Source organism: Amblyomma mixtum, chromosome 9 (genome assembly GCF_055824585.1).
Source record: "Amblyomma mixtum isolate Tamu chromosome 9, ASM5582458v1, whole genome shotgun sequence".
NCBI classification, from domain to species: Eukaryota; Metazoa; Arthropoda; class Arachnida; order Ixodida; family Ixodidae; genus Amblyomma; species Amblyomma mixtum.
Genome location: NC_143020.1, coordinates 62380925 through 62407769, shown reverse-complemented (window position 1 = coordinate 62407769; position 26845 = coordinate 62380925). Strand labels below are relative to the sequence as shown.

The following is a 26845-nucleotide window of genomic DNA, read 5'->3' as shown; positions in this document are numbered from 1 at the left end:
GAGGAGCTTGGGCAACGGAGCAGGCGAGGTCACGGCTGAACGGCTTCTTGAACCCGGGTGACCAGGCCTGGGGAAGCTGTCCTTGCCCAGTTCAGGGCAACCAGGAGCCTGCTGTCTCCTGTCTCCTGCCTGCCTCTCGCTGCCTCGGAGAGCGGGCGCCGTGCCGGGCACAGGCAGGTGCTGCCTGCCCGGGGATCCTACCGGCCTTGCTGTCGGATGGTGCCTGCCGTCCCGTGGCTGGGACCCCCTGCGGTGAAAGGGTGCCTTCCTGGCCGTGCCCGGGTGTCCAGTCCTGGGCGGCCGTCTCCTCTCTGGCGCGTCGTCAGCGCCACTGGTGCTGGTGCTCCGCGCCCGACTTCCGGCCGCAGGGAGAACAGCCCTGCGGAGGTACTTGGCCCCGGCGCCTTTCTGGCGACGGGCAGCGCAATCTCACACCAGAGCCACTCCTCGACCCTCGGCCGCACAGCTCCATACCCATCTGTGACTGCTCTCCTGTATTAAGTAAAACCATTTTTGTTACATCTACAGACATGCTCGGTCTGGGACGATTTTTCTGGATCCTCCGGGGCCCCACCTCGGAGGACGTTCGAACCTGCTGGGGGCCTTTTCCCCTCACAGACTACGTCCGTGTAAAGGCTGGTACACATGCATGCAAGCAACTGAAAATTGAGCAGCGCGGCGAAAAATTTGTAACTTGTTGGAACATCGCCGCTCTGACTGCTGGAGCCGCCGCCTCGATGGCTCTAAACAGCCTTTGTGCCGCAGCAACAAAGCGTTTTCACTTGCATGCGGAACAGGCTGGGCCTCCGTCAGTTGTAGAGAAAAACAATGAAAAGCTTGTCTTCCCAACTTCAGAGAGAAAAAAAAGCTTTCTCCAAGCAAATGAAATTTTCCTAGATTATACAAAAAATTCCTTTTCCCCTAAACAGCGTCCGAATTCTCTAGATCTAAGGAAAAATCCCTAGAGTTGGCAGCACTGGTTGTGTCATAATCTTAAACTTTTTATTCCAGCATGTAGGGTTAGTCATGGGGGCGCTGCTGGACATGACAAGTGCAGGTAGTGGCACTGCTCTGCATTAAATGGTTTAGCCTATTACGACTCATGTTTTCGAGAATGACCTGGGGCACAACAGCTGTGTAAGGATGTCTTTACGATGCCAGTGATTGTACACTCACTGATTCTATGGTCTGTGACATTCAGCTTAACTCCATTGTCCATTGATTTCCTTCTTTTGTCACTTCCTTGAAAACAAAGACGTTGGGATAAATAGCTCTCTAAAAGTAAAAAAACGGTTTGTTTCTAAACAGAGGTGACTGCAGCGTGGTGTTGTGTCTGCAATTGGACATTAATTCTACATTCACCAGCACACAGCAAGACATTATGTGATCAGTTAGGAGGGAAGTGGCATTTAATTTAAAATGTTTTTCTTTCAGCATTGCCTTGGCCACCTTATGTTGCATGCCAGAGTTACCACCTTTAAGAAGTATCGTGAACGAACGATATATGCTGTGATCTAACAAATATCGCTCGCAACGTGGGAATTCCCTGGGTGCTCACATATGCAAGGACCAAAAGACAATATAGTCAGCAGTGCTGTGAATACACGCACCTCATGAAAACTGAGTACTAGGGGAGGCAGAATTAAGAAACATGTGCTACATGAAAAACTTGGAGGATAGAAACAAATGCGTCCCCACCTACCTTATACCGTTAGTGAGGGGTACGAGCTCACGGGAAATGTTCCCGCAAGCTCTAGCGACGTGCGTGCAATGAATTCCCGAGGCTGAAGAGAGTGAGAGCCGTCTCCCCCACACCTGCGACTGTCACGCCATCTGTTGGCGCTAGGGTCGATACAATGCAGGTGACCGCCCTTGTTAAGGTAACTAGGGAGGACGACATCTTGGGGAGGAAACCCAAGGGGACGAAGTGAGCCAAGTCCCCACAGTGGAGAGAATGCGTTGTCTAGTTTACTTTTTGATATCTGCAATTCCCTGTACGATTGACTGTATACTATTGAGTGTCACTCCGAATTTGTCTTGGAGATCGCATCTACAAGGATAACCTTGCTTTGAAATGCATAATGCCATATGTGCTGATAAAATAGTCAACTGCTGCAATGTGGCTGATCTGCAATTTAGGGTGCACTCTCCTGGCTCGTGGCATTCGCTCGAAGCAGTGAATCTGAGTTTTACCTTAGCCAGGAGCCCGCATCAAAAATCACGTCAGTGCTCCCTAGTTGCATCACACCACCAGTCTCCTATGTGCAGGAGTCGTCTATCTGCTGCCATGGTTTCATGGCAAGATGAAATGTATTCCTGCATTTTAAAGGCTGCTTCTGAGGCACTGAGGGGACACGGTGCTCATCGAACATACCTTCCCTGTGTACAAGTCGCTACTGTTAAACACTGCCTCGTGTAATTGAGGCTTTCCCTTGTGCTTATTCTGCTTTTCTGAGTGTCATTTTGCAGGCAAATCAAGCGTACAAGCTGGAGAAGGAATGCCAATTGCTGGCTAAACAACCTGTATGGACAGCTGCTACCAAACTATGCAGATAATATCCTCAGGCTCATATCCTTTCCAACTGTGTGTCTGGTGCTCTGAATTTCCATGTGCCGAGTTCGGGTCATCAGAATCTATCTTGTTGATTTTTGACGAGAACAACGTGCGTCTCGATTTGGCAGCACCTCTACATGGTCTGGAGAGCATTTTGGAGCTTAGGCTTACGACCTTTTGTGGCATTTGTGGTCTTTTCATCTTTCACTTTTACCTGTGTTGAGCTGCATGTAATGAAAGTTTTTGCAGCCAAGATTGTCTGGCCAAGATTATCAAATGACGCATCGTTAAAGATACCAGAACTGACATTGCATGTTAGCTAGTAGAAAACATGAGTTTCAAATATTTGTAAATATTTGCTAACAGTGCATTGCCAATTGCTCTTCTTTTTTCCTGACCGTATCCTTCCACATTTTGTGCCTAGAGACAAAAACTTCAGAGAGTGCTGTCCGGTCTGGTGTTTGAGCATTGTCCCTGCCAATTTGTGCATTGCCGTCTACACTAAAGCACACATGCGCCAGTGCCTGTGGCATTTGTGTTCATTCCAAAGTGACACTCCTTTGCTCTCTGTTATTTTGCAGCCCATCATTGATAAGCCCGTGCAAGGTTCCAGAGGAAGAAACCTTCAATACCACGCCAGCCACCCTTTCATGACTCCACTGGTTCATGTTCATAACCTCGAAAATCGCATGTGCAGTGATCTCAGTGCATTGTGTCTATTCACAAAGTGGGTTGGAAATGACTTTGATGTAATTGCTTCAATTACAGGGATCTTAATAATGAGAAAAATGGGCATCACCCTCGACATAAAACATCACCCTCGACATAAAAATTTCATTTAGTGAACTCGTTTCGTAAACCATGTAATTCTGTCCCCAGAAATTACAACAGGCTCGCTGAAAGGACAAGGAAATAGGGTATAACGGGTGGCTGCTTAGTTGTCTCTCGAGTTGTTACTGATGTTTGGGAGGTACCAGGTTCTTTTTGCTCGTTTTCACTTGATAGTGGTTGAGCAGAAAGCATTGGAGTACAGTATTTGAGCAGTTTGAGCTCTGAGTTAAATTCCCATTTCAGTTGGGGTACTAACAGAACACCTGACCTCGTACAGTGGTCGAACGCAGCCCATGACCTATGTACTCACCTCATCAGCATATCTTCAGAGACACTTTTTTTCCATGCCATTCATGGTGTTAGAATAGCTGGTCACCTTAAACGTCTTTCAGAGTAGCATATTTCAAAGCTCAGTCATGATAGTTTCCTCTCTTTTTCGCTCAATTTTTCATCGATATTGGAGGTGTGGGCCTTGCGCGAGTAAATATGGTATGCTCTAACTTCACTCGACCCACAGTGGCGTGCAGTTTCAGATGTGCTTCTACTGATTTGGTTAATGTCACTCTTGGAGGTACTGCAAGGGAAACACCTTGTTGGACATGCTGGCCACACTCGTGGACAGCTGTAATCTTGGCTGCAAGCAAGCCTCCTGGCAATTTTTTACCAGTTTTCAGGCTCTGAAAGTTTTTCTCCTGCGTGCGGTACGAAGGGTGTAAGTGGTAAAGAAAAAGGAATCCTGTACCACTGTGTTTTTTTCTCTAAGCATAACTGACACTCCTTAGTTCTTAAGCCTGTGTAGGCAGACTTGTACAGTCCTGGCTATGAAGCCAGTTACTGTGCATGCAAACAGGTCTATGAAGTTGCTGTTGGTTTGCTTGCAACACCTTTCTGATTTTTTTAGGTAACTGTGATTTTTTCATGAGCATAATTATAGTTCTCAACTGCATGCAGAATCGAAAGTTTGGAATGTTTGCTTTGGAACTTGATTGTTTTTAAGTCTTTCCTACTGATTTTACCCGACCTAGCACAACAATTGTATGAGATGGTGTGCCATTTTCACCGTCTCATCCGCATAACACCATGTGAGTTGTTGCACATGTAATCCTGTGTCTTACGGATGCAACCTGTCTTTCACTTGCAGGCTTGACCACCAGAGGCCGCAAATACGGAGTATTTTCTGGACAAAACTCGTCAGGTTAGAATCTGCAGTTTTTCTTCGTAAATGCATTTCTGAAGGTTGTCTTTCAACGAGCAGTATGAAAGATACAGAAACGTCAGTTCAAAGAACTATGGTGAATTATGATGATATTTGCCTTTGATGTTCTGGAACGCTGCTTTCCATAATATATGAACTATGTCCAGACTCTCACGACCCTGTGAGTTCTAGGCAGTGATATAAGGACTTGTACAGGCGTCCAAGGCCTCGTCAGGTTTTTAGCCTTTTGCTTCCTCTTATACCCTGTCTAAGGAGCAAATAAAGAAAATAAGAGTGGCAGTGTGGTGTGTGCTATAGTTAGCTAACTGCCATTTGATTAGTTATTAGGCCCACTTTGGTGGGCTTAGGACAGTGCCTGTCATGATGGCAGTAATGCAAGTGCTTTGGATCCATTTCAAAGGGTACCCTACTTTTTTGGCAAGGATGACATTTTTTGCAGCTGAAATGTTTTCAGCTGCTTGCAGAATTCATTCTAGGGATATCTTTCTTCAGGCCTGAATTCTGCTTAAGGTCGCCCTGTTGAATAAAACTTTGCATAAACATCCAGAGCTGTTGACGAATATGTCCTCCACATTCATCTTTATTTCCCTTGCTCCTGGTGAGCTTTGCAATGTTGATTCCTGCATTTGATTGGAAGTATTCTGCCTTTATAACAGGTTCAGTCTTCACACAGAGCGACCATGGTGTACCTCCTGTGCAAGATTCAACTGGTCAAAGGCGCCTAGTGAGCCACTGCATGGAATCTGCTGCTTCTGGCAGTGGTAACCACAGAGGTAAACCTGTAGAAAAGAAGTTGTATGAATGCACCCATTGCAACAAGAAATTCAAAAAAAGATCTCAGCTAGTGATGTATCTCCGAGTCCATACTGGTGACCACCCATACCATTGTGACGACTGTGGTACCAGCTTTGCTCAAAAGGCCCACCTGGAGTCACACCAGCGCACTCACACTGGTGAACGTCCTTACCGTTGTGACTGTTGTGATAGTAGCTTTGCACACCAGAGCACCTTAGTGAAACACCAGCGCACTCACACAGGTGAGCGTCCCTACCGTTGTGGCTATTGTGATAGTAGCTTTGCACTCCAGGATACGTTAGTGAAACACCAGCGCACTCATACAGGCGAGCGTCCTTACCGTTGCGACCACTGTGGTAGCAGCTTTACAGTGAAGAGCAACCTGGTGGGACACATCCGTATCCACACGGGTGAAAAGCCGCATCAGTGCCGGCTCTGCCCCATGGCCTTTGTACAACGTGCAAGTCTTATGAGGCATGTTAGATCCCATAAGGGCGAAAAGCCCTACCAGTGTGACTTGTGCCAAAAGAGATTCCCTCAGAGGCAAAATATGGAACGGCACAAAAGGGCGATTCACAAAGAATAGCAGTTGTTTGCGATGCTCTTAGTCAATATGTTTTCCTAGCTACCTTTTTATATGCACGCTAACGAAATTCTAGCTGAATGCCCTATGAAAAATGTTGGTAGCTAACCTTCATCTTTATTTACATTTGTCAGTTTTGTTCACTTTTATGGAGTTTTCAGAAAAAAACATTCATTGTTCCCTTAGACTACACACACACTCACTCTAAGTCTTTCCTGAACACGGTGGTAAGCCTGCTGCGTTTTTAGCTCGCATCAATGGAAATGAAATCACGGTCATACGTGGATGGCATCGCTTCTTGTTGGAGAGAGACTTTCAAAAACATTGTTCCTAATATTAGAGAGAGATTTAGCATACGGGAGACCTAATAGCATAGACTTATACCTGTTTACCGCAAATTGGCTACGCACACACAGTGGCATGGGTGCAGCCAGGCGGGGTCACTGCGCGTTCGGAGCCAGCATTCAGTAAACCAGTCTACGTCTACGCTACTACATCTCCGCTGTGTGCTGGTGCCATTTGTCTGCCTGCCTCGGTGAAGAGATTCTGACTGAGTGGGTGTATTTTTGTGACATTCATTATGAATTCACTCATTAATATCGCTGAACCTATTACTGTTTGTATGACAACACAGGAAAACCTGCTCTTGTGTTAATCTTTGTGTGTTTATTCCGGCAGTGCTAGTGGCAGGAATGAGTGGGGAAAGGCAGGTGTCCGACCTCATATTGATCTTTTGTCTTAGTCTGCAGGCTTGATAATGGTTCTCTGTACTTCGGTGTGATTCCCAGCAAGAAAAAGTGTTCAGGAACATCGACACCACTGTTTCTCAGAGTGCTATGTCAGCTGCATATAAATGGTGTAATATTTGCGGAGCATTATGTCCACGCCATTTTTAATCTGTTTTGCTTGTCAGAATATCAGGTATTTGTTACTGTTTCATTTTGTGCTAGCTTTCTTGTTGTGTTGGTGTGACTTGAAAAAGCCTTATTTTTTGTTACACAAGGTGTTCTTGATAACAAGCTGAAGGGGTCTGGGGTGATGAAACAAAAAATACTCTGATTGGTGGCTATCAAAAACATTGCTATTTTGTATTGTATTGTAACGCTCGTAATTTGGATCATTTTTGTGAAATTGCTTAGTGCACATAAGTATTTTATTCTAGTTTCCATTACACATTGTTGAATGCATTCTGGCTGTTTGTAAGGTGTTCATGATAACTAGTTGCAAGGGGTCATGACTGCTGAAACAAAATATGCTGTGTTGGTGCATATAAAAACATTGTTATTTTGTAGTGTATGGTAAAGTTGGTAATTTAGGTTTGTTGTGTGAAATTGCACATGATTATTTTATAATAGTTGCCATTACAAAACGTTGAATACATTGTGGCTGTTTGTAAAAGTTGCTTGTCATAGTCTGCATTAAATTCAAAAGCAATGCAGTTCTTTGGTTAGCCTTTTTCTTCAAATAGCTGATGTGTCCTTTTTCTGAGCGTTATACTTCGAGCATCCACAGACATGATTGTGCCTTGCTTCCAGAAAAGAATTTTTATCGTCACTTGCTTCAGCTCTTGGAGCTGGTCCCCACAGCGAGGCTATCCTGTCTAATGGTGTTGCATTTCCTGTGGCACGACAATTAATGGGTGGCAGTTTCGACGGTTGCTGTGGAGAAAACTTTAAACCTCTTTTTTTCTCAGCCACTGTGCATTTACATGCCGTTACATGCATCCATTCTAATAAGAAACATTGAGCAACCTTTTCTGGGAATTCAAATTAAATAGCCCCCGCTTTTCTTCGTTGCACGTTGTGAAGTCCTTTCTATGTCTTGCACTCGCATTCTTTGAAGCTCAAGCACAGTTAACCCATATACGCCTTGCGTCCTGTATCTAGAACACCGCTTTTTTTGCGCAGGAACTCAAAATTTATTCTGTAGAAGCTTGCGCCTGCTAACATAGGTTCAAGAGGGTCTAAACTTTTCCTATGCAAGAATCGCATTGCGTACTTTGAGTATTGTGCGTTGTGTGCATTCACAAAGAGCTCACAGTCTTCTCTGGAGGTCAGTTTTGAATTTCGGCCCCATTAACTGCATTGCAATTGTGCAAGAAAAACACATGTAAAGAAGACGATCAGTGCCCGCAGTGGGAGTGCCAACGCCCAGTGCGAGTCAAGAGCACTGACTGTCTGAGCCTGGATGTGCGATTTTGCTGCTCTGCCTGGTCGTCCCGGTCAAGTGCCTTTTGCCAGTAACGCCCGTTACATCTTGGTGGAGGTCGCGGAGTTGCATTCTGGAGCTACGCAACAGTACCGTCGCTACCACCATGCCATCCGACACCACCCTGTCTCAGCCCATTGGCACTTCACTGATGCCTGTTGTTTGTCCTGGTACGATCCGCCAGCGCGATGCTATTATCTTCAGCGGCATGGACGACAACGACGTCGAGGATTGGCCCTCCTCTTATGAACGGGTGAGCATCCATAACCGATGGTTTTACCCCATGAAGCTAACCGTCATATTTTATTCAACAGGAGTAGCCAACCTCTGGTATAAGAACCACGAAGTGGAGATTACCACCTGGTCCGCCTTCAAAGCAGTTTCACAGACATCTTCGGCCGCCCGGCTGTCCGCAAGCTTCGCGCTGAGCAGTGCCGAGCAGACCGGCAAAACGGTCACAAGCTATATTATCGAAGACGTCATCGCCCTCTGCAAGCATGCCAATGCGTCAATGACGGAGGAAGACAAAATCAAGCATGTACTCAAGGGCATTGAGGAGGACGCCTTTCACATGCTTGTGACTAAGAACCCCACCTCCATCAGCGCCGTATTTCAACCTGTGCAAAGCCTATGACAAGCCGCTCTGCCTGCGCTTTTTCATTCAGTCACCCTCTGCGTGGCCCGAGACGCTCGGTGGCCTTGTGTGCACCGATGACAGCACCCTTTTGCTTCAAATCAAGCGATTTGTTCCTGAAGAGGTCACTCGGCAGCTGTTGCTCCTTCTGTCCATTCAGAATTCACCATGTCATCTTGCACCCATACCTCAACAAGAAATGCGGGAGGAAGTGTCTGAGGCCCTGCCATCTGGCTGTCCCCCACCTTCCGTTACTGCCCCTCTTACGTATGCCGAGGCCGTCAGGCAACCTCGTCCTGCAGCGTTTGTGCTGTCTCGACTACTACTCGACCGCCACCCCAATGCTTCCACCCTTGGCGGGCACCTGACAACCTTTTCATCTGCTACGCCTGTGGCATTCCGGGTCACGTGATATGTCACTGCCGCCGGCGCTACCTGCCCCCTCCTGACCCCGCCGACCCTCGCACCTACACCTACACCCCTCCCCAGCACTTTCAGCCTCTCTCCCCTCCTGAGGCAGTCCCCTCTTCCGATGGCCGTCCGACTGTTCGCCACCGTTCCCCATCTCCCTGTTGATGCTCGGTTTCTCCGATGTGCCGTTGTCCTACTCCACCACCGTCCTACTCCAAAACTAGTCCGCGCAGTTCTGGAGGCAAGAGCTGCGTCTTTGACGAACAGTTCAAGACCTCGCTTACCTCTGTGCAATGTCATTCAAGTTTCTGTAGAAGACACCGATACTTTTGCCGTGGTTGATACTGGCGCTGCTGTATCCGTATTGAGTGAGAAACTGTGCTGCAAGTTGTGCAAAGTGACAACACCGCTATTTGGACTTTCGCTGCGAGCCGCCAGTTCGCATCTGATTAATCTTTTGGCCGCCTGTACTGCCAGGGTCACTATTGAGGACACACTGTGCATCACTGAATTCATCGTCTTTTCATCGTGCTCTCATGACGTCTTCTTAGGGTGGGACTTTCTTGCCTAACATCACCCCGTCATTGACTGCACTCATGCCGAAGTAGTTTTTTCCCTTCCGTCACCTTGGTCCCACGAGCAGCGTCCTGGAGCGTACTTCCCCGGTTACCTACATCATCGAGCCTGTAACGCCTTTGCCAGATCATCGACAACGTAAGCGTGAGACAGTCCATGTGTCTCACTTGAAGCCACATTACGACCCCTGCGTCTTGACGTCCCCTTAAGTCGCCAGGATGGCTCTTTTTTTCCCCGAGGGCGACCAACCTCCAGAGCCGCTTCTCCCCCAATTTGCAACCAAAAATTCCCTGGATTTCCCTAGACACAAAAATAGTGTTCAATTGTGAAAAAATGTATACTTATGCGTAGTTCAGTAGCAAGTTTTATCATGCAGCTATTCTATTACCAGTCGTTTGTAAGCAAGTTTGCTGTAAATTTAAAATAAAGGATTTAAAATGAAGAACTTCTAAATGAGGCTACAAGATAAACCATGGCGCTCTTTTTGAAGTTACAAATCAAAGGCGCTATATCGTGTCTGTATTTTTTTCTTCGCTGTACACAAGATATTAGTAAACATGCATCGGCATGTGGAATTAACGGAATTTTTTTCCCTCGTGTCGATTCATTTGCTGCGATTGCTCTAGAGGGTGGCTTGATGCTGCAGTTTGAGTCAATTAAAACAATGAAGGAGTGATTGTTACAGCTTTTGTATGCCTCATGTGGTTTCAACTCACTTTGTTCGCCGTGGTGGAACTGGGAATCGTGGTTTATGATTTTGGAGGGTCTAACGTTCCAAAGCGACCCGGGCTGTGAGAGATGAAATAGTGAAGGGCTCCAGAAATTTCAACCACCTGGGTTCTTTAACGTCCACTTACATCGCACAGTACACAGGACTCTAGAATTTCGCCTCCATCGAAATTTGACTGCTGAGGCCGGGATCGAAGCCTTGTCTTTCGGGTCAGCAACCGAGCACCATAACCACTCAGCCACCGCGGTGGGTGAACTGGGAATTGTTCCCCTAGTTAGACTAGCTAAGATTTTCAACACGGCGCTCATTTATCAAGAAATGGTGTCCTTGTTCTGTTCTAGTTATCAAAATAAACATGCAGATATGCTTAATAAAGAGCAATTTCACATCGTGCAGTGAGGTCCAAATACAGAGCGAGCGAGGAAGGGGTACGCCAGATCACAGCAGCGGGTGCCACTGGCCACGTCAGGGACCATACACGTCCGAGTAACTCGGTTCATATGCTGGTTCACAGGCATGCTGGTTCATATGCATGCAAGCAACTGGAAATTGAGCAGCGCAGCGCGGCGAAAAAATTGTAACTTGTTGGAACATCGCCGCTCTGACTGCTGGAGCCACCGCGATAGCTCTAAACAGCCTTTGCACCGCAGCAACAAAGCATTTTCACTTGCATGTGGAACAGGCTTTACTCGAGCGAGCGGCGGTGTTGTAGGGGCTTCTGTCAGCTGTAGAGGAAAAACAACGAAAAGCTTGTACCATTGTCAGTGCGAGTTAAAGAACCCCAGTTGGTCGAAATTTCCGGAGCCCTTCACTACGGCGTCTCTCATAGCCTGAGTCGCTTTGGGACGTTAAACCCCATATACCAAACTAAACCAAACACGAGTGGATTTGCCTTCTATATACTGTAGGACAGCTTGAAGTTTGGTGTTGAGAAACATATTGCTATCAATGAAAGAACGATTCTGAATTGTGAAGTGCAATAACATTTTTATCAAAAATTATTTCAATTTTTTTCATATTTCTGAAGTTTCGGTACATAGAGGTTAAGCTGTGTACTCTGAGAATGCTTGTCAAAAGTATAGAGACCAAGGGGTCTGCTTCTGAGCCCTGCAGTGCGGCTCCTGCTTACTCAGGGACTCTAATCAGACTGTATACCTTGCGTACTCAAAGAATGATTACAGAGCACATAACGCCTGCAAGCCCAACTTTGTTCACACAATACCCTCTGTGTGACAGCAAAAAAAGCAATTCGCATGCTTTTCAGTTGTGGCTCATGATATGGCCATGGCTCAGTGTTGGGCCATGTTGGGTGCTCATGAACATTTGTTGCTCTTTCAAATAGTTTTAGATCCACTTGTACAGGTTGCCTCCAAGTCCAAAACTGGCCAAGGCTGCTAGAATGGCATGGTGGAAAACAGAAGCCTTGATGTCGAAGAGAACAGCGATCGGGGTGCGCCCAGCATGTAGTTTTCTTCAAGTGATGTGACGAAGGCAATGACATTGTCAATTGCAGATCTCTGCGGACGAAACCCGTTCATTTCTTGGGGGTACTAATTGCAGCTTTTGAGAAACCAAGTTATGCGCTCATGGATCATACGCTCCATAAGTTTACCACTGTGCATGTGCTACCTGCTCCTTTGCAGCTGCTTCTTTGTGGGCGCCACCACGAGGCATAGACTCGGGTGCCTGTCTGATTCATTTCATTCAAAGAATATAAAATGTAGGCTCATGCTACCATCTTTTATTTGCCTGAGGAGTAGTGTTATGCCTGACTGTTATGTCAACAGCTAAGCTCTGATTTCGATGGAGGCTAAATTCTAGAGGCCTGTGTACTGCACGATGCCAGTGCACGTTAAAGAACACTAGGTGTTCGAAATTTGCGGAGCCCTTCACTACACTGTCCCTTGCAGCCCGAATCGCTTTGGTAAGTTAAACCACCATAAACCGTGAAACTGTTCATTCAGGTTCAAGGAAATGACATATGCATGGTGTTCCACCTAAGATTTCGCACAGTCTTTAAAAATAGGCATTTTGAGTTAGAACGCTTTTTTTCGGCGTTGCATTGCCAAGAGGGAAAGACGACAATGAGCGTGCAGTGCCTCGGTAAGGAGCGCTCGCGCTAGGCCAGCTGCTAAGGCTGACAAGGGACGATTTTGCTCGGGGTTGACAACCATCGGATAAGAGCTTCCGCTCTAATAGCACTAATAAAGCGTCGTACGTGGAAGTTAAGCCGGGTATAAAATTTAAAGCCTGCAAGGATTGCGATCTGCCAAATGCGATATCGAAACCAAGAGCCAACAGTGTCCAGTTTCGGTTTTTCTTTCGCTTACGCTGGAATGTCACAACTGTAATAACTGACGGCCAGTTTGCGACTGAAACTTTGCAGCGCCATAAGATATAGTTAATTTAAGTTGTCTACATGGTCCTAATAATGTTTATTTGTATTTAAAATGTGCATACGCCAACCATGCAGGTAAGATGTATGATAGCGCAAGCTGCATCGCGGGTGGCATCAACAATTACACATTTTTCGTGTGTTGCCAGTTGCGCCAGTTCCTCAATTTGTTGCATATTCCTTTTTTGTGTGTTGTCAGCCTGTGAGAAGAAGAAGCTTTGCAGGAAGAAAATCTGTGCGCATACAGAGCAAGGATAACTTCATTGCAACCCTGTGAACATCACTTTTGCAGCGTGCGCCTGTGAAGACATGGTCCGTCTTTGTGCGCGCGTGCCGAAGTGTCACCGCGCAGTCACGAAATATTCGGGATTACTTGTTAATGCCTTACGTAACATGAAAGCCGCAGGAGTGTATAACCACAATGCCAGCCAAATGTGCTCAAGTGAAACCTGCCGGATTTATTCCTATAAACCTGCTATTTCAACACTGGCATCGGCGGGTAAGTAAACGCAACAGGCTGCATGGTTGTAACTGACGTTAACCTGTCTAAATTCATTACGTGTGTGTATTCTGCCGTGACCGTGACACTCACTCAGTCGCCAGTGAGCTTTCCATGCTTTGTTTCTCTTGTAGCGGGCTTTAGCACAGACAGCACGTTCGTGGCGATCGATGTCTGCGTTCTTCTGTGTCCGTAATCACGTGGAAAATGCTTTCATTAGTTCTTTCGGTGGTATGCAAAAAAAGTGTTCAGGTGCACTGTGGTGACTTGTACAAACTGGTGAACCATATCCAAAAAGGCGGTACCTGTAGCCAGCAGCCTGCGCCGAAAACTGGTACAAACAGCCACTAGTTACTGCATCTCGCCAGGCTTTTTTTTTTTTTGTATATACTGGTCGTCTCCCTTTGCATGCTGTTATGGCATGCAAACTGCGTCCCAATAGCCGCTACACAGGAATGAAAAGTGGATGCTACCGTAGCATTGCACTAAATGATCCGCTCTAAAATACAGGGCTGCCTACATTATTGAACAATGCTGGTATTGTTTGTCGTTTTTTTTTTTGTGCTGGGCCTGTTTTCTGTGTTCTCGTTTTGCAGGCATTGGAGGCATACCAGTAGCCAGGGGAAGAACATTCCAGGGGAACTGCTGCCAACTTATGCAGACTCATAGCTCTATGCTCCTGTCCTGTAAAACAATGTATTGAGCGACATGTTTTTGTACCATGCACCAAGAAATTCCCCATTTCTATCTGGGCGGTGTTAAGTGTCACGTTGCCTAGTAGATTATAGTGGTTAATGGTTTTATTTGTTTTGTACTGTGGGACATGGTTTATTGGTTATGTGCTGAGGGACGTGTCTTTGTACCACACACCAATAGATTTCCCTTAGATAAATGGATAACTGTTGGCGTCTCCTTTTTATTAGGCCTGTGGCGAGTGCCACCTTGCCTAGTAAGTTAAAGTGGTCAAATGTTTTATTTTCCTACTGCCACTTCTTTATTTGTATGCTTTGTGTCCTGTTCTGTTTATTTGTTCCCATTGAAGGCTACTTTGTGTATTCTACACTGTATTCCTTTGGTGTCTGTGATGTGTTGTGCAATTTTTTGATTCTGATCTTTCTTTTAGTCTGATGGCTCATTTGCTATTGTGTGCTTTTCTAAGAGTTCCTGCTCGTTATGCTCTAGCTTCACCACATTCACAAAAATGTCCTGCCTTTCTTAGTTGTGGTAATGCCTCTTTTTCTAGCCATCATTTTATTTATTCCATATCTGCTTTTTTGCCTGTTTTTTGACATAATATTTGTGCTTGGAAGTTTCAGATGACAAGATTGTATTAAAGTAAGGCAGGAGTTTGGATATTCAGCTTGATATTGCAACTGAAGCATTCTTATCTTGGTTGAGCAAATCTTATAGTTTTTCATCCACGTTTCTTACTTCCCAGATTGAAAATACTGTATTAGCCATCACAGTGGCGCAGTGGTTATGGCGCTCAGCTGCTGACCCGAAAAACGCGGGATCAATATCGGCCGCGGCAGTCGCATTTTGATGGAGGCAGAATGCCTGTGTACTGTGCAATGTCAGTGCATGTTAAAGAACTCCAGGTGTTCGGAATTTCGGCGTCTCTCGTAGCCTTAGTCGCTTTTGGTCGATAAACCCCATAAACAAACAAACCATCTTTAAGTTTAATGCAGATAAGTGCTATCTTTTCTCTTTTTATGCCCAAATTTTTCAGACTTAGGTAGTCTTGACCGTTTTGAGATCGAGATTTGTTGCATAGCAGTCTTCTTCAAGGTTTTTCTGAGGCTGTTGTAAGGCCGCTTGCTTTGTTGATGCAATCAATTATGGCCATAGTCAACTGTTCAGCCTAAAAGTATCGTACTCGATGCAGTGGGCATGGGGATGTGCTCTGCTGATAACTTCATTATTATCAGTCTTGTCAGTGCTATGTGAATAATTAGCGGGGGTGGACACTTATGCTAACGTTGCTTAGAGCTGTGATGGCTTGCCAAAAGATACAATGTGTGCAATTTCAATGCTATAGTGTTCATTGTCTGGTGTTGCAGAAAAGTCGGGTGTCATTGGCCGTGAGCGAAAAAATTCGCAGAACACCTGTAGGAAAGCAACCTAGGTGAGCCACGTAGGTCGCTTGACTTTGTGACTTCATCACAATCTGCCAGCCGTTGCAGTTGGCACTTATATTAATGGTCGGTCGCGAGGTTGCTTGGGTAGAGCAACCTGGGTGGCTGTTCCAGGAGTGGTATGAGGACTCCATGGGACCTATGAATGTAATGTAGAAAACGACCAGTTTTGCATATATTTGCATTAATCCATTAACTCAGTTGTGTCCAGTGCTGCCAACTTCCAGGGCGGCTTCTCCCCCAATTTGCAACAAAAAAATTCCCTAGATTTCCCCAGTTATGCAAAATAGCGTTCGATTGTGAAAAAATGTATGCTTATGCGTAGTTCAGTAGCAAGTTTTATCATGCAGCTACCCTATTACCAGCCGTTTGTAAGTAAATTAGCTGTAAATTTAAAATGAAGGATCTAGAATGAAGAACTTCTAAATAAAGCTACAAGATAAACCGTAGCGCTCTGTGGAAATTGCAAATCAAAGGCTCTATATCGTGTCTGTTTTTTTTCTTCACTGTACGCAAGATATTAGTAACCATGCGTCGCCATGCGAAATTAACTGAATTTTTTTCCTGCATGTTGTGTCAGTTTAGACTTTAGCCAAACGATAGCACACACAAAATGCCTGGAGGTCGCTTGAGGAGTGTACGGAAACTGCAATATAAAAGCTGCTTGTTCGTTTGCTGCGATTGCTCTAGAGGGTGACTTAAGTAACTGTTTGAGTCAATTAAATTAATGAAGCAGTGATTGTTACAGCTTTTGTACGCCTCATGTGATTTCAACTCACTTTGTTCGCCGTAGTGAAACAGGGAATTATGGTTAATGATTTTGGAGGGTCTAACATCCCAAAGCAACCCAGGCTATGAGGGATGAAATAGTGAAGGGCTCCGGAAATTTCGACCACCTGGGTTCTGTAATGTCCACTCACATCGCACAGTTCACGGGCCTCTAGAATTTCGCCTCCATCGAAATTCGACTGCCGAGGCCGGGATAGAAGCCTCGTCTGTCGGGTCAGCAGCCGAGCGCCATAACCACTCAGCTACCGTGGCGGGTGAACTGGGAATTGTTCCCCTAGTTGGACTAGCAGATTTTCAACACGGTGCACCTTTATAAAAAAAATGGCGCACTTGTTCTGTTCTGGTTATCAAAATAAACATGCAGATAGGTTTACTAAATAGGATTTACACGTCGTGCACCGAGCTCCAAATACAGTGCGAGAAAGGGGCACGCGTGTTGAGGGAAGGCAGTGGCGCGCCAGATCACAGCAGCGGGTGCCACTGGCCACGTCAGGGACCATACACGTCTGACTTGTGATGCCACAAGCGCCCTGCATCACTAGCGGTGGGTTGACGCTCGCTTGAAAAAAGAAGAAGAGAAAAAAAGGAGAGACGCGAGGCGTGGCGCAAGCGGCGCGAGGAGACGAGCTTGGGCAACGGAGCAGGCGAGGTCACGGCTGAACGGCTTCTTGAACCCGGGTGACCAGGCCTGGGGAAGCTGTCCTCGCCCAGTTCAGGGCAACTAGGAGCCTGCTGTCTCCTGCCCGCCTCTCACTGCCTCGGAGAGCGGGCGCCGTGCCGGGCACAGGCAGGTGCTGCCTGCCCAGGGATCCTGCCGGCCTTGCTGTTGGATCGCGCCTGCCGTCCCGTGGCTGGGACTCCCTGCGGTGAAAGGGTGCCTTCCTGGCCGTGCCCGGGTGTCCAGACCTGGGCGGCCGTCTCCTCTCTGGCGCGTCGTCAGCGCCACTGGTGCTGGTGCTCCGCGCCCGACTTCCGGCCGCAGGGAGAACAGCCCCGCGGAGATACTTGGCCCCGGCGCCTTTCTGGCGACGTGCAGCGGAATCTCACACCAGAGCCACTCCTCGACCCTCGGCCGCATAACTCCATACCCATCAGTGACTGCTCTCCCGTATTAAGTAAAACCATTTTTGTTACATCTACGGACGTGCTCGGTCTGGGACGTTTTTTCTGGATCCTCCGGGGCCCCACCTCGGAGGACGTTCGAACCTGCTGGGGGCCTTTTCCCCTCACAGACTACGTCCGTGTAAAGGCCGGTACACATGCATGCAAGCAACTGAAAATTGAGCAGCGTGGCGAAAAATTTGTAACTTGTTGGAACATCGCTGCTCTGACTGCTGGAGCCGCCTCGATGGCTCTAAACAGCCTTTGTGCCGCAGCAACAAAGCGTTTTCACTTGCATGCGGAACAGGCTTTACTCGAGCGCGCGGCAATCTTGTGTGGGCCTGCGTCAGTTGTAGAGAAAAACAACGAAAAGCTTGTACTGTCTTCCCAATTTGAGAGAGAAAAAAAAGCTTTCTCCAAGCAAATGAAATTTTCCTAGATTATACAAAAAATTCCTTTTCCCCTAAACAGCGTCCAAATTCTCTAGATCTAAGGAAAAATCCCTAGAGTTGGCAGCACTGGTTGTGTCATAATCTTAAACTTTTTATTCCCGCATGTAGGGTTAGTCATGGGAGCGCTGCTGGACATGACGAGTGCAGGTAGTGGCACTGCTCCGCATTAAATGGTTCAACCTATTACGAGTCATGTTTTCGAGAATGACCTGGGGCACAACAGCTGTCTAAGGATGTCCTTACGATGCCAGTGATTGTACACTCACTCATTCTAGGGTCTGTGACATTCAGCTTAGCTCCATTGTCCATTGGTTTCCTTCACTTATCACTTCCTTGAAAACAAAGACTTTGGGATAAAATAGCTCTGGAAAAGTAAAAAAACTTTGTTTCTAAACAGAGATGACTGCAGCGTGGTGTTGTGTCTGCAATTGGACATTAATTCTGCATTCACCAGCACACAGCCAGACATTATGTGATCAGGTAGGAGGGAAGTGGCATTTAATTTAAAATGTTTTTCTTTCAGCATTGCCTTGGCCGCCTTATGTTGCATGCCAGAGTTACCACCTTTAAGAAGTATCGTGAACGAACGATATATGCTGTGATCTAACAAATATCGCTCGCAACGTGGGAATTCCCTGGGTGCTCACATATGCAAGGACCAAAAGACAATATAGTCAGCAGTGCTGTGAATACGTGCATCTTATGAAAATTGAGTACTAGAGGAGGCAGAATTAAGAAACACGTGCTACATGAAAAACTTGAGGAGAATAGAAACAAATGCATCCCCACCTACCTTATACCGTTAGTCAGGGGTACGAGCTCACGGGAAATGTTCCCACAAGCTCGTGCGACGTGCATGCAGTGAATTCCTGAGGCTGAAGAGAGAGAGCTTTCTCCCCCACACCTGCAACTGTCACGCCATCTGTTGGCGCCAGGGTCGATACAATGCAGGTGACCCCCCTTGTTAAGGTAAATAGGGAGGACGACATCGCGGGGAGTAAACCCAAGGGGACGAAGCGGGCCAAGTCCCCACAGTGGAGAGAATGCGCTGTCTAGTTTACTTTTTGATCTGTGCACTTCCTTCTACGATTGACTGCATAGTATCGAGTGTCAATCCAAATTTGTCTTGGAGATCGCATCTACAAGGATAGCCTTGCTCTGAAATGCATAATGCCATATGTGCTGATAAAATAGGCAACTGCTACAATGTGGCTGATCTGCAATTCAGGGTGCACTCTCCTGGCTCGTGGCATTCGCTCGAGGCAGTGCATCCGAGTTTTACCTTAGCCAGGAACCCGCATCTAAAATCACATCAGCGCTCCCTACTTGCATCACACCATAAGTCTCCTATGTACGGGAGTCGTCTATCTGCTGCCATGGTTTCATGGCAAGATGAAATATATTCCTGCATTTTAAAGGCTGCTTCCAAGGCACTAAGGGGACACGGTGCCCATCGAACGTACCTTCCCTATGTACAAGTGGCTACTGTTAAACACTGCCTCGTGTAATTGAGGCTTTTCCTTGTGCTTATTCTGCTTTTCCGAGTGTCATTTTGCAGGCAAATAGAGTGTATTAGCTGGAGAAGGAATGCCAATTGCTGGCTAAACAACCTGTATGGACAGCTGCTGCCAAACTATGCAGATAATATCCTCAGGCTCATATCCTTTCCAACTGTGTGTCTGGTGCTCTGAATTTCCATGTGCCAATTCAGGTCATCAGAATCCATCTCGTTGATTTTTGACAAGAACAACGTGCGTCTCGATTTGGCAGCACCTACACATGGTCTGGAGATCATTTTGGAGCTTGGGCTTATGACCTTTTGAGGCATCTGTGGTCTTTTCGTGTCTTTCACTTTTATCTGTGTTGAGCTGCATGGAATGAAAGTTTTTGCAGCCAAGATTATCTGGCCAAGATTATCAAATGACGCATTGCTAAAGATACCAGAACTGACATTGCATGTTAGCTGGTAGAAAACATCAGTTTCAAATATTTGTACTCCAGCTAACAGTGCATTGCCAAGTGCTCTTCTTTTTTCCTATCCGTATCCTTCCACATTTTGTGCCTAGAGAAACAGACTTCAGAGAGTGCTGTCAGATCTGGTGTTGTGCATTGTCCCTACCCATTTGTGCATTGCCGTCTACACAAAAGCACACATGCGCCAGTGCGTGGGGCATTTGTGTTCATTCCAAAGTGACACTCCTTTGCTCTTTGTTATCTTGCAGCCCATCATTGATAAGCCCGTGCAAGGTTCCAGAGGAAGAAACCTTCAATCCCACGCCTGCCACCCTTTCATGTCTCCATTGCTGCATGCTTGTATCCTGGAAAATCGCATGTGCAGTGATCTCCAGGCATTGTGTCTATTCACAAAGTGGGTTGGAAATGGCTTTGATGTAATTGCTTCAATTACAGGGGTCTTAATGATGATGAAAATGGGCATCACCTTCAAAATAAAAATTTCATTTAGTGAACTCGTTTTGTCAACAATGTAATTCTTTCCCCAGATATGACAACAGGCTCACTGAAAGGACAAGGAAATAGGGTATAACGAGTGGCTGCATAGTTGTCTCTCGAGTTGTTACTGATGTTTGGGAGGTACCAGGTTCTTTTTGCTCGTTTTCACTTGATAGCGGTTGAGCAGAAAACATTGGAGTACAGTATTTGAGCAGCTTGAGCTCTCAGTGAAGTTCCCATTTCAGTTGGGGTACTAACAGAACACCTGACCTCGTACAGTAGTTGAACGCAGCCTATGACCTATGTACTCTCGCGGTATGCACTCAGTACTAGAAGTATTAGAATCACGATATTTGGTCACACAAAACCAAGCACCAAGAAAGGATTATGCCTGTCGTGCAAGGGCCAGTGGTCTTGCAGCTATCTTGGACAAGCCAGGCACTCCACACAAAAAAGGGTTGCACAGGGGATGGGAGGATACGGAATTCTCCTCCTGCATTCCACAAGGCAGTCAATGAAATTAGCATATGTTTCAGGGTAGTTATAACATTCTGGAGATTTCACACATATTTGGAAGAAAGTCTGTGCCAGTGCCTGTAGGGCGTTGCATGGTAATTAACTTTGAGAATTGTAAAAAAATTAAGAAGCTCGTGGTCATCTTAAATAAAGGAGAGGCATTCGTTCCAAACCATTATGCTTGGTTAAAAATACAAATTGCAGAAAGTGACGCCTTTATTTTTGGTGCAAAATGGGGTGAATCTGACTCCATCCTATTATTCAGAAATCGAAGCAGGATCTTTGTAACTGAAGTGATGGTCATTGCGAAAGAATGTGCGAGATCACACGAAAGAGAACAATATGTAATTACGCCGGACATTGTGTGTGAATTGATTATTTAATTTATAACATATTCTTTCATGTTTTTCTCTTAAAACAGAAACATCGATGGTGAATATTGCATGCATTAAAATAATTTGCCTTTTGTTGCATGTGTGATTGACACATCAATCTTTATATTGATTTCTTCGCTGTATAGCCGCAGATATTTTCAAATGCTTGCTTATGCCCGTAAACATTTCATGCTTACTTTACTCTCAGTTACGGGAGAAGCAGAGATTTCTTGACTAATTCTACATGGTATCATATCTACCGCTGTTCACTACTTTACGCGCATTTTTATGGCTTTGCTGAAGGGTACGCTGTGATTCCTTGTGGTTCGTCACAGGTGACTGACATTACTTTGTCATGTGCTAAGCATTCCTGACTCTGTCCAAGCTATGTTTGTTGCTGTGTCCATTTAGCCTGCATTGTGACGTCTTCCGTTCCGTTTTGAGGCTCTTTTAAGAGCAGGCGACGTTTGGCTGTATGGGGTGGATCGTGGCAATGTTTTATTTTTGTTTTCTACTACTGAATGCTGTTCTGCACATTTGTAATTCATTGTGTATGGACTTCGATTCATGGTCATTGTATGGACCTTGAACTATCTTTGAGGAGAGGAGATGATTTTATTATGATGTGAAGACATTTGAGAAAATTTGCCTGCCCAATGTTTGTGTAGACCTCTGTGCTTTATGGACCCTGTTGACCCTGTACTCCCCTATTACCTCTGTGCTGTGTTGATCTATTGAAGCTGTGCTCTTTACCCTGTTGCCCAAGGCAATGCAAGATTTACGACATTTACTCGTCTAGGACCCGCACTGTTTTTTCCTTGTTTTTCTTTTCTTTAGTTTTGCCGGACTGAGGTCTTGACACGTGTCAGGTCTGCATGCCTCACAAAATGCCTGTAAAACTGATTTAGTATTGCTGTGGTTCTGCTCGGAATAATGCAATAGGTGATGACGAGTTATACTTTTATTCTTTATTTCTTGCTGCATTCACTTTCTCTGCACCAGTAGCATAGTCATTGGAACGTGCACCACGCATGTATTATGTGCAGGGTTGTAATCTCAGTACTAGCACTGGGTCCCGTGTTGTCGTCTTTCTTGTGTTGTGTCGTTGCGCTAAAAATCCTTTAATATGTCTAGCACTGGGTACCCACCGGTGATGCAATATGCAAGTTTTCCCCCTAGCTTGTGCTGGGTGCAGTGCTTGGAAATGGGCGTTTAACCCCAACCTGCTTCGAAGAAAGTTCCTTGAGCTGTGGCCTTCTTTAACCAAAGCTGCCCTTTCACCATCTAACTTACTGTCATCATCAGCTTTCACTCTCGTTACTGTCTGATGAGCTCACCTCATCAGCATATCTTCAGAGACACTTTTTTTCCATGCCATTCATGGTGTTAGAATAGCTGGTCACCTTAAACATCTTTCAGAGTAGCATATTTCAAAGCTCAGTCATGATAGTTTCCTCTCTTTTTCGCTCAATTTTTCATCCATATTGGAGGTGTGGGCCTTGCGCGAGTAAATATGGTATGCTGTAACTTCATTCGACCCACAGTAGCGTGCAGTTTCAGATGTGCTTCTACTGATTTGGTTAATGTCACTCGGAGGTACTGCAAGGTAAACACCTTGTTGGACATGCTGGCCACACTCGTGGACAGCTCTAATCTTGGCTGCAAGCAAGCCTCCTGGCAATTTTTTACCAGTTTTCAGGCTCTGAAAGTTTTTCTCCTGTGTGCGGTACGAAGGGTGTAAGAGGTCTAGAAAAAAAGAAAAAGGAATCCTGTACCACTGTGTTTTTTCTCTAAGCATAACTGACACCTTAGTTCTTAAGCCTGCGTAGGCAGACTTGTACAGTCCTGGCTATGAAGCCAGTTACTGTGCATGCAAACAGGTCTATGAAGTGGCTGTTGGTTTGCTTGCAACACCTTTCTGATTTTTTTTAGGTAACTGTGATTTTTTCATGAGCATAATTATAGTTCTCAACTGCGTGCAGAATCGAAAGTTTGGAATGTTTGCTTTGGAACTTCATTGTTTTTAAGCCTTTCCTCCTGATTTTACCCGACCTAGCACAACGATTGTATGAGATGGTGTTCTATTTTCACTGTCTCATCCAAATAACACAATCTGAGTTGTTGCACATGTAATCCTGTGTCTTATGGATGCAACCTGTCTTTCACTTGCAGGCTTGACCACCAGAGGCCGCAAATACGGAGTATTTTCTGGACAAAACTCGTCAGGTTAGAATCTGCAGTTTTTCTTCGTCAATGCATTTCTGAAGGTTGTCTTTCAACGAGTAGTATGAAAGATACAGAAACGTCAGTTCAAAGAACTATGTTTAATTATGATGATATTTGCCTTTGATGTTCTGGAACGCTGCTTTCCATAATATATGAACTATGTCCAGACTCTCACGACCCTGTGAGTTCTAGGCATTGATATAAGGACTTGTACAGGCGTCCAAGGCCTCGTCAGGTTTTTAGCCTTTTGCTTTCTCTTATACCCTGTCTTAGGAGCAAATAAAAAAAATAAGAGTGGCAGTGTGATGTGTGCTTAACTTAGCTAACTGCCATTTGTTTAGTTATTAGGCCCACTTGGGAGGGCTTAGGACAGCGCCTGTCATGATGCCAGTAATGGAAGTGCTTTGGATCCATTTCAAAGGGTACCCTATTTTTTTGGCAAGGATGACATTTTTTGCAGCTGAAATATTTTCAGCTGCTTGCAGAATTCATTCTAGGGATATCTTTCTTCAGGCCTGAATTCTGCTTAAGGTCGCCCTGTTGAATAAAACTTTGCATAAACATCCAGAGCTGTTGACGAATATGTCCTCCACATTCATCTTTATTTCCCTTGCTCCTGGTGAGCTTTGCAATGTTGGTTCCTGCATTTGATTGGAAGTATTCTGCCTTTATAACAGGTTCAGTCTTCACACAGAGCGACCATGGTGTACCTCCTGTGCAAGATTCAACTGGTCAAAGGCGCCTAGTGAGCCACTGCATGGAATCTGCTGCTTCTGGCAGTGGTAACCACAGGGGTAAACCTGTAGAAAAGAAGTTGTATGAATGCACCCATTGCAACAAGAAATTCAAAAAAAGATCTCAGCTAGTGATGCATCTCCGAGTCCATACTGGTGACCGCCCATACCATTGTGATGACTGTGGTAGCACCTTTGCACTAAAGGCCCACCTGGAGTCACACCAGCGTACTCACACTGGTGAACGTCCTTACCGTTGTGACTATTGTGATAGTAGCTTTGCACACCAGAGCACCTTAGTGAAACACCAGCGCACTCACACAGGTGAGCGTCCCTACTGTTGTGGCTATTGTGATAGTAGCTTTGCACTCCAGGATACGTTAGTGAAACACCAGCGCACTCACACAGGCGAGCGTCCTTACCGTTGCGACCACTGTGGTAGCAGCTTTACAGTGAAGAGCAACCTGGTGGGACACATACGTATCCACACGGGTGAAAAGCCGCATCAGTGCCAGCTCTGCCCCATGGCCTTTGTACAACGTGCAAGTCTTATGAGGCATGTTAGATCCCATAAGGGCGAAAAGCCCTACCAGTGTGACTTGTGCCAAAAGAGATTCCCTCAGAGGCAAAATATGGAACGGCACAAAAAGGCGATTCACAAAGAATAGCAGTTGTTTGCAATGCCCTTAGTCAATATGTTTTCCTGGCTACCTTTTTATATGCACGCTAACGAAATTCTAGCTGAATGCCCTATGAAAAATGTTGGTAGCTAACCTTCATCTTTATATACATTTGTCAGTTTTGTTCACTTTTATGGAGTTTTCAGAAAAAAAACATCCATTTTTCCCTTAGGCTACACACACACTCGCTCTAAGTCTTTCCTGAACACGGAGGTAAGCCTGCTACGTTTTTAGCTCGCATCAATGGAAATGAAATCACGGTCATACGTGGATGGCATCGCTTCTTGTTGGTGAGAGACTTTCAAAAACATTGTTCCTAATATTAGAGAGAGATTTAGCATACGGGAGACCTAATAGCATAGACTTATACCGGTTTACCGCAAATTGGCTATGCACACACAGTGGCATGTGTGCAGCCAGGCGGGGTCACTCCGCGTTCGGAGCCTGCATTCAGTAAACCTGTCTACGTCTACGCTGTGTGCTGGCGCCATTTGTCTGCCTGCCTCGGTGAAGAGATTCTGTCTGAGTGGGTGTATTTTTGTGACATTCATTATGAATTCACTCATTAATTTCGCTGAACCTATTACTGTTTGTATGACAACACAGGAAAACCTGCTCTTGTGTTAATCTTTGTGTGTTTATTACGGCAGTGCTAGTGGCAGGAATGAGTGAGGAAAGGCAGGTGTCCGACCTCATATTGATCTCTTGTCTTAGTCTGCAGGCTTGATAACGGTTCTCTGTACTTCGGTGTGAATCCCAGCAAAAAAAGTGTTCAGGAACATCGACACCACCGTTTCTCAGAGTGCTATCTCAGCTGCATATAAATGGTGTAATATTTGCGGAGCATTATGTCCACGCCATTTTTAATCTGTTGTGCTTGTCAAAATATCAGGTATTTGTTACTATTTCATTTTGTGCTAGCTTTCTTGTTGTGTTGGTGTTACTTTAAAAAGCCTTAATTTTTTTGCATAAGGTGTTATTGATAACAAGCTGAAGGGGTTTGGGGTGATGAATAAAAAAAATACTCTGATTGGTGGCTATGAAAAACATTGCTATGTTGTATTGTATCGTAACGCTCATAATTTGGATCATTTTTTGTGAAATTGCTTTGTGCGCATAAGTATTTTATTCTAGTTTCCATTACACATTGTTGAATGCATTCTGGCTGTCTGTAAGGTGTTCATGATAACTAGTTGCAAGGGGTCATGACTGCTGAAACAAAATATGCTGTGTTGGTGCATATAAAAACAATGTTATTTTGTAGTGTATGGTAAAGTTGGTAATTTAGGTTTGTTGTGTGAAATTGCACATGATTATTTTATAATAGTTGCCATTACAAAACGTTGAATACATTGTGGCTGTTTGTAAAAGTTGCTTGTCATATTCTGCATTAAATTCAAAAGCAATGCAGTTTTTTGGTTAGCCTTTTTCTTCAAATAGCTGATGTGTCCTTTTTTTAGCGTTATGCTTCGAGCATCCACAGACATCATTGTGCCTTGCTTCCAGAAAATAATTTTTATCGTCACTTGCTTCAACTCTTGGTGCTGGTCCCCACAGCGAGGCTATCCGGTCTAATGGTGTTGCATTTCCTGTGGCACGACAATGGGTGGCAGTTTTGACGTTTGCTGTGGAGAAAACTTTAAACCTCTTTTTTTCTCTGCCACTGTGCATTTACATGCCGTTACATGCATCCATTCTGATAAGAACCATTGAACAACCTTTTCGGGGAATTCAAATTAAATAGCCCCCGCTTTTCTTCGTTGCACGTTGTGAAGTCCTTTCCATGTCTTGCACTCGCATTCTTTGAAGCTCAAGCACAGTTAACCCATATACGCCTCGCGTCCTATATGTAGAACACCGCTTTTTTTGCGCAGAAACTCAAAATTTATTCTGTAGAAGCTTGCGCCTGCTAACGTAGGTTCAAGAGGGTCTAATCTTTTCCTATGCAAGAATCG

At 45.4% G+C, this 26845-nt stretch overlaps 1 protein-coding gene across 2 annotated transcripts in view; it reads left to right on the top strand.

Moving 5' to 3' along the window:
- The window catches only part of LOC149329304 (uncharacterized), a 46084-nt gene extending 19784 nt beyond the window's left edge, over positions 1-26300 (top strand). The window contains exons 1-4 of one of the 2 annotated variants that reach the window (XM_089561912.1): positions 4443-4580; positions 5258-5374; positions 23423-23476; positions 24154-26300. In XM_089561912.1, coding sequence (XP_089418038.1) covers positions 5338-5374; positions 23423-23476; positions 24154-24878 — 816 coding nt within the window. In that variant the 5' untranslated portion in view covers positions 4443-4580; positions 5258-5337 and the 3' untranslated portion in view covers positions 24879-26300. Of the gene's footprint in view, positions 1-4442; positions 4581-5257; positions 5375-23422; positions 23477-24153 lie in introns of those variants that run through there. The other variant, XM_089561911.1, reaches the window with a different exon arrangement.
- The last annotated feature ends 545 nt before the right edge of the window (positions 26301-26845 follow it).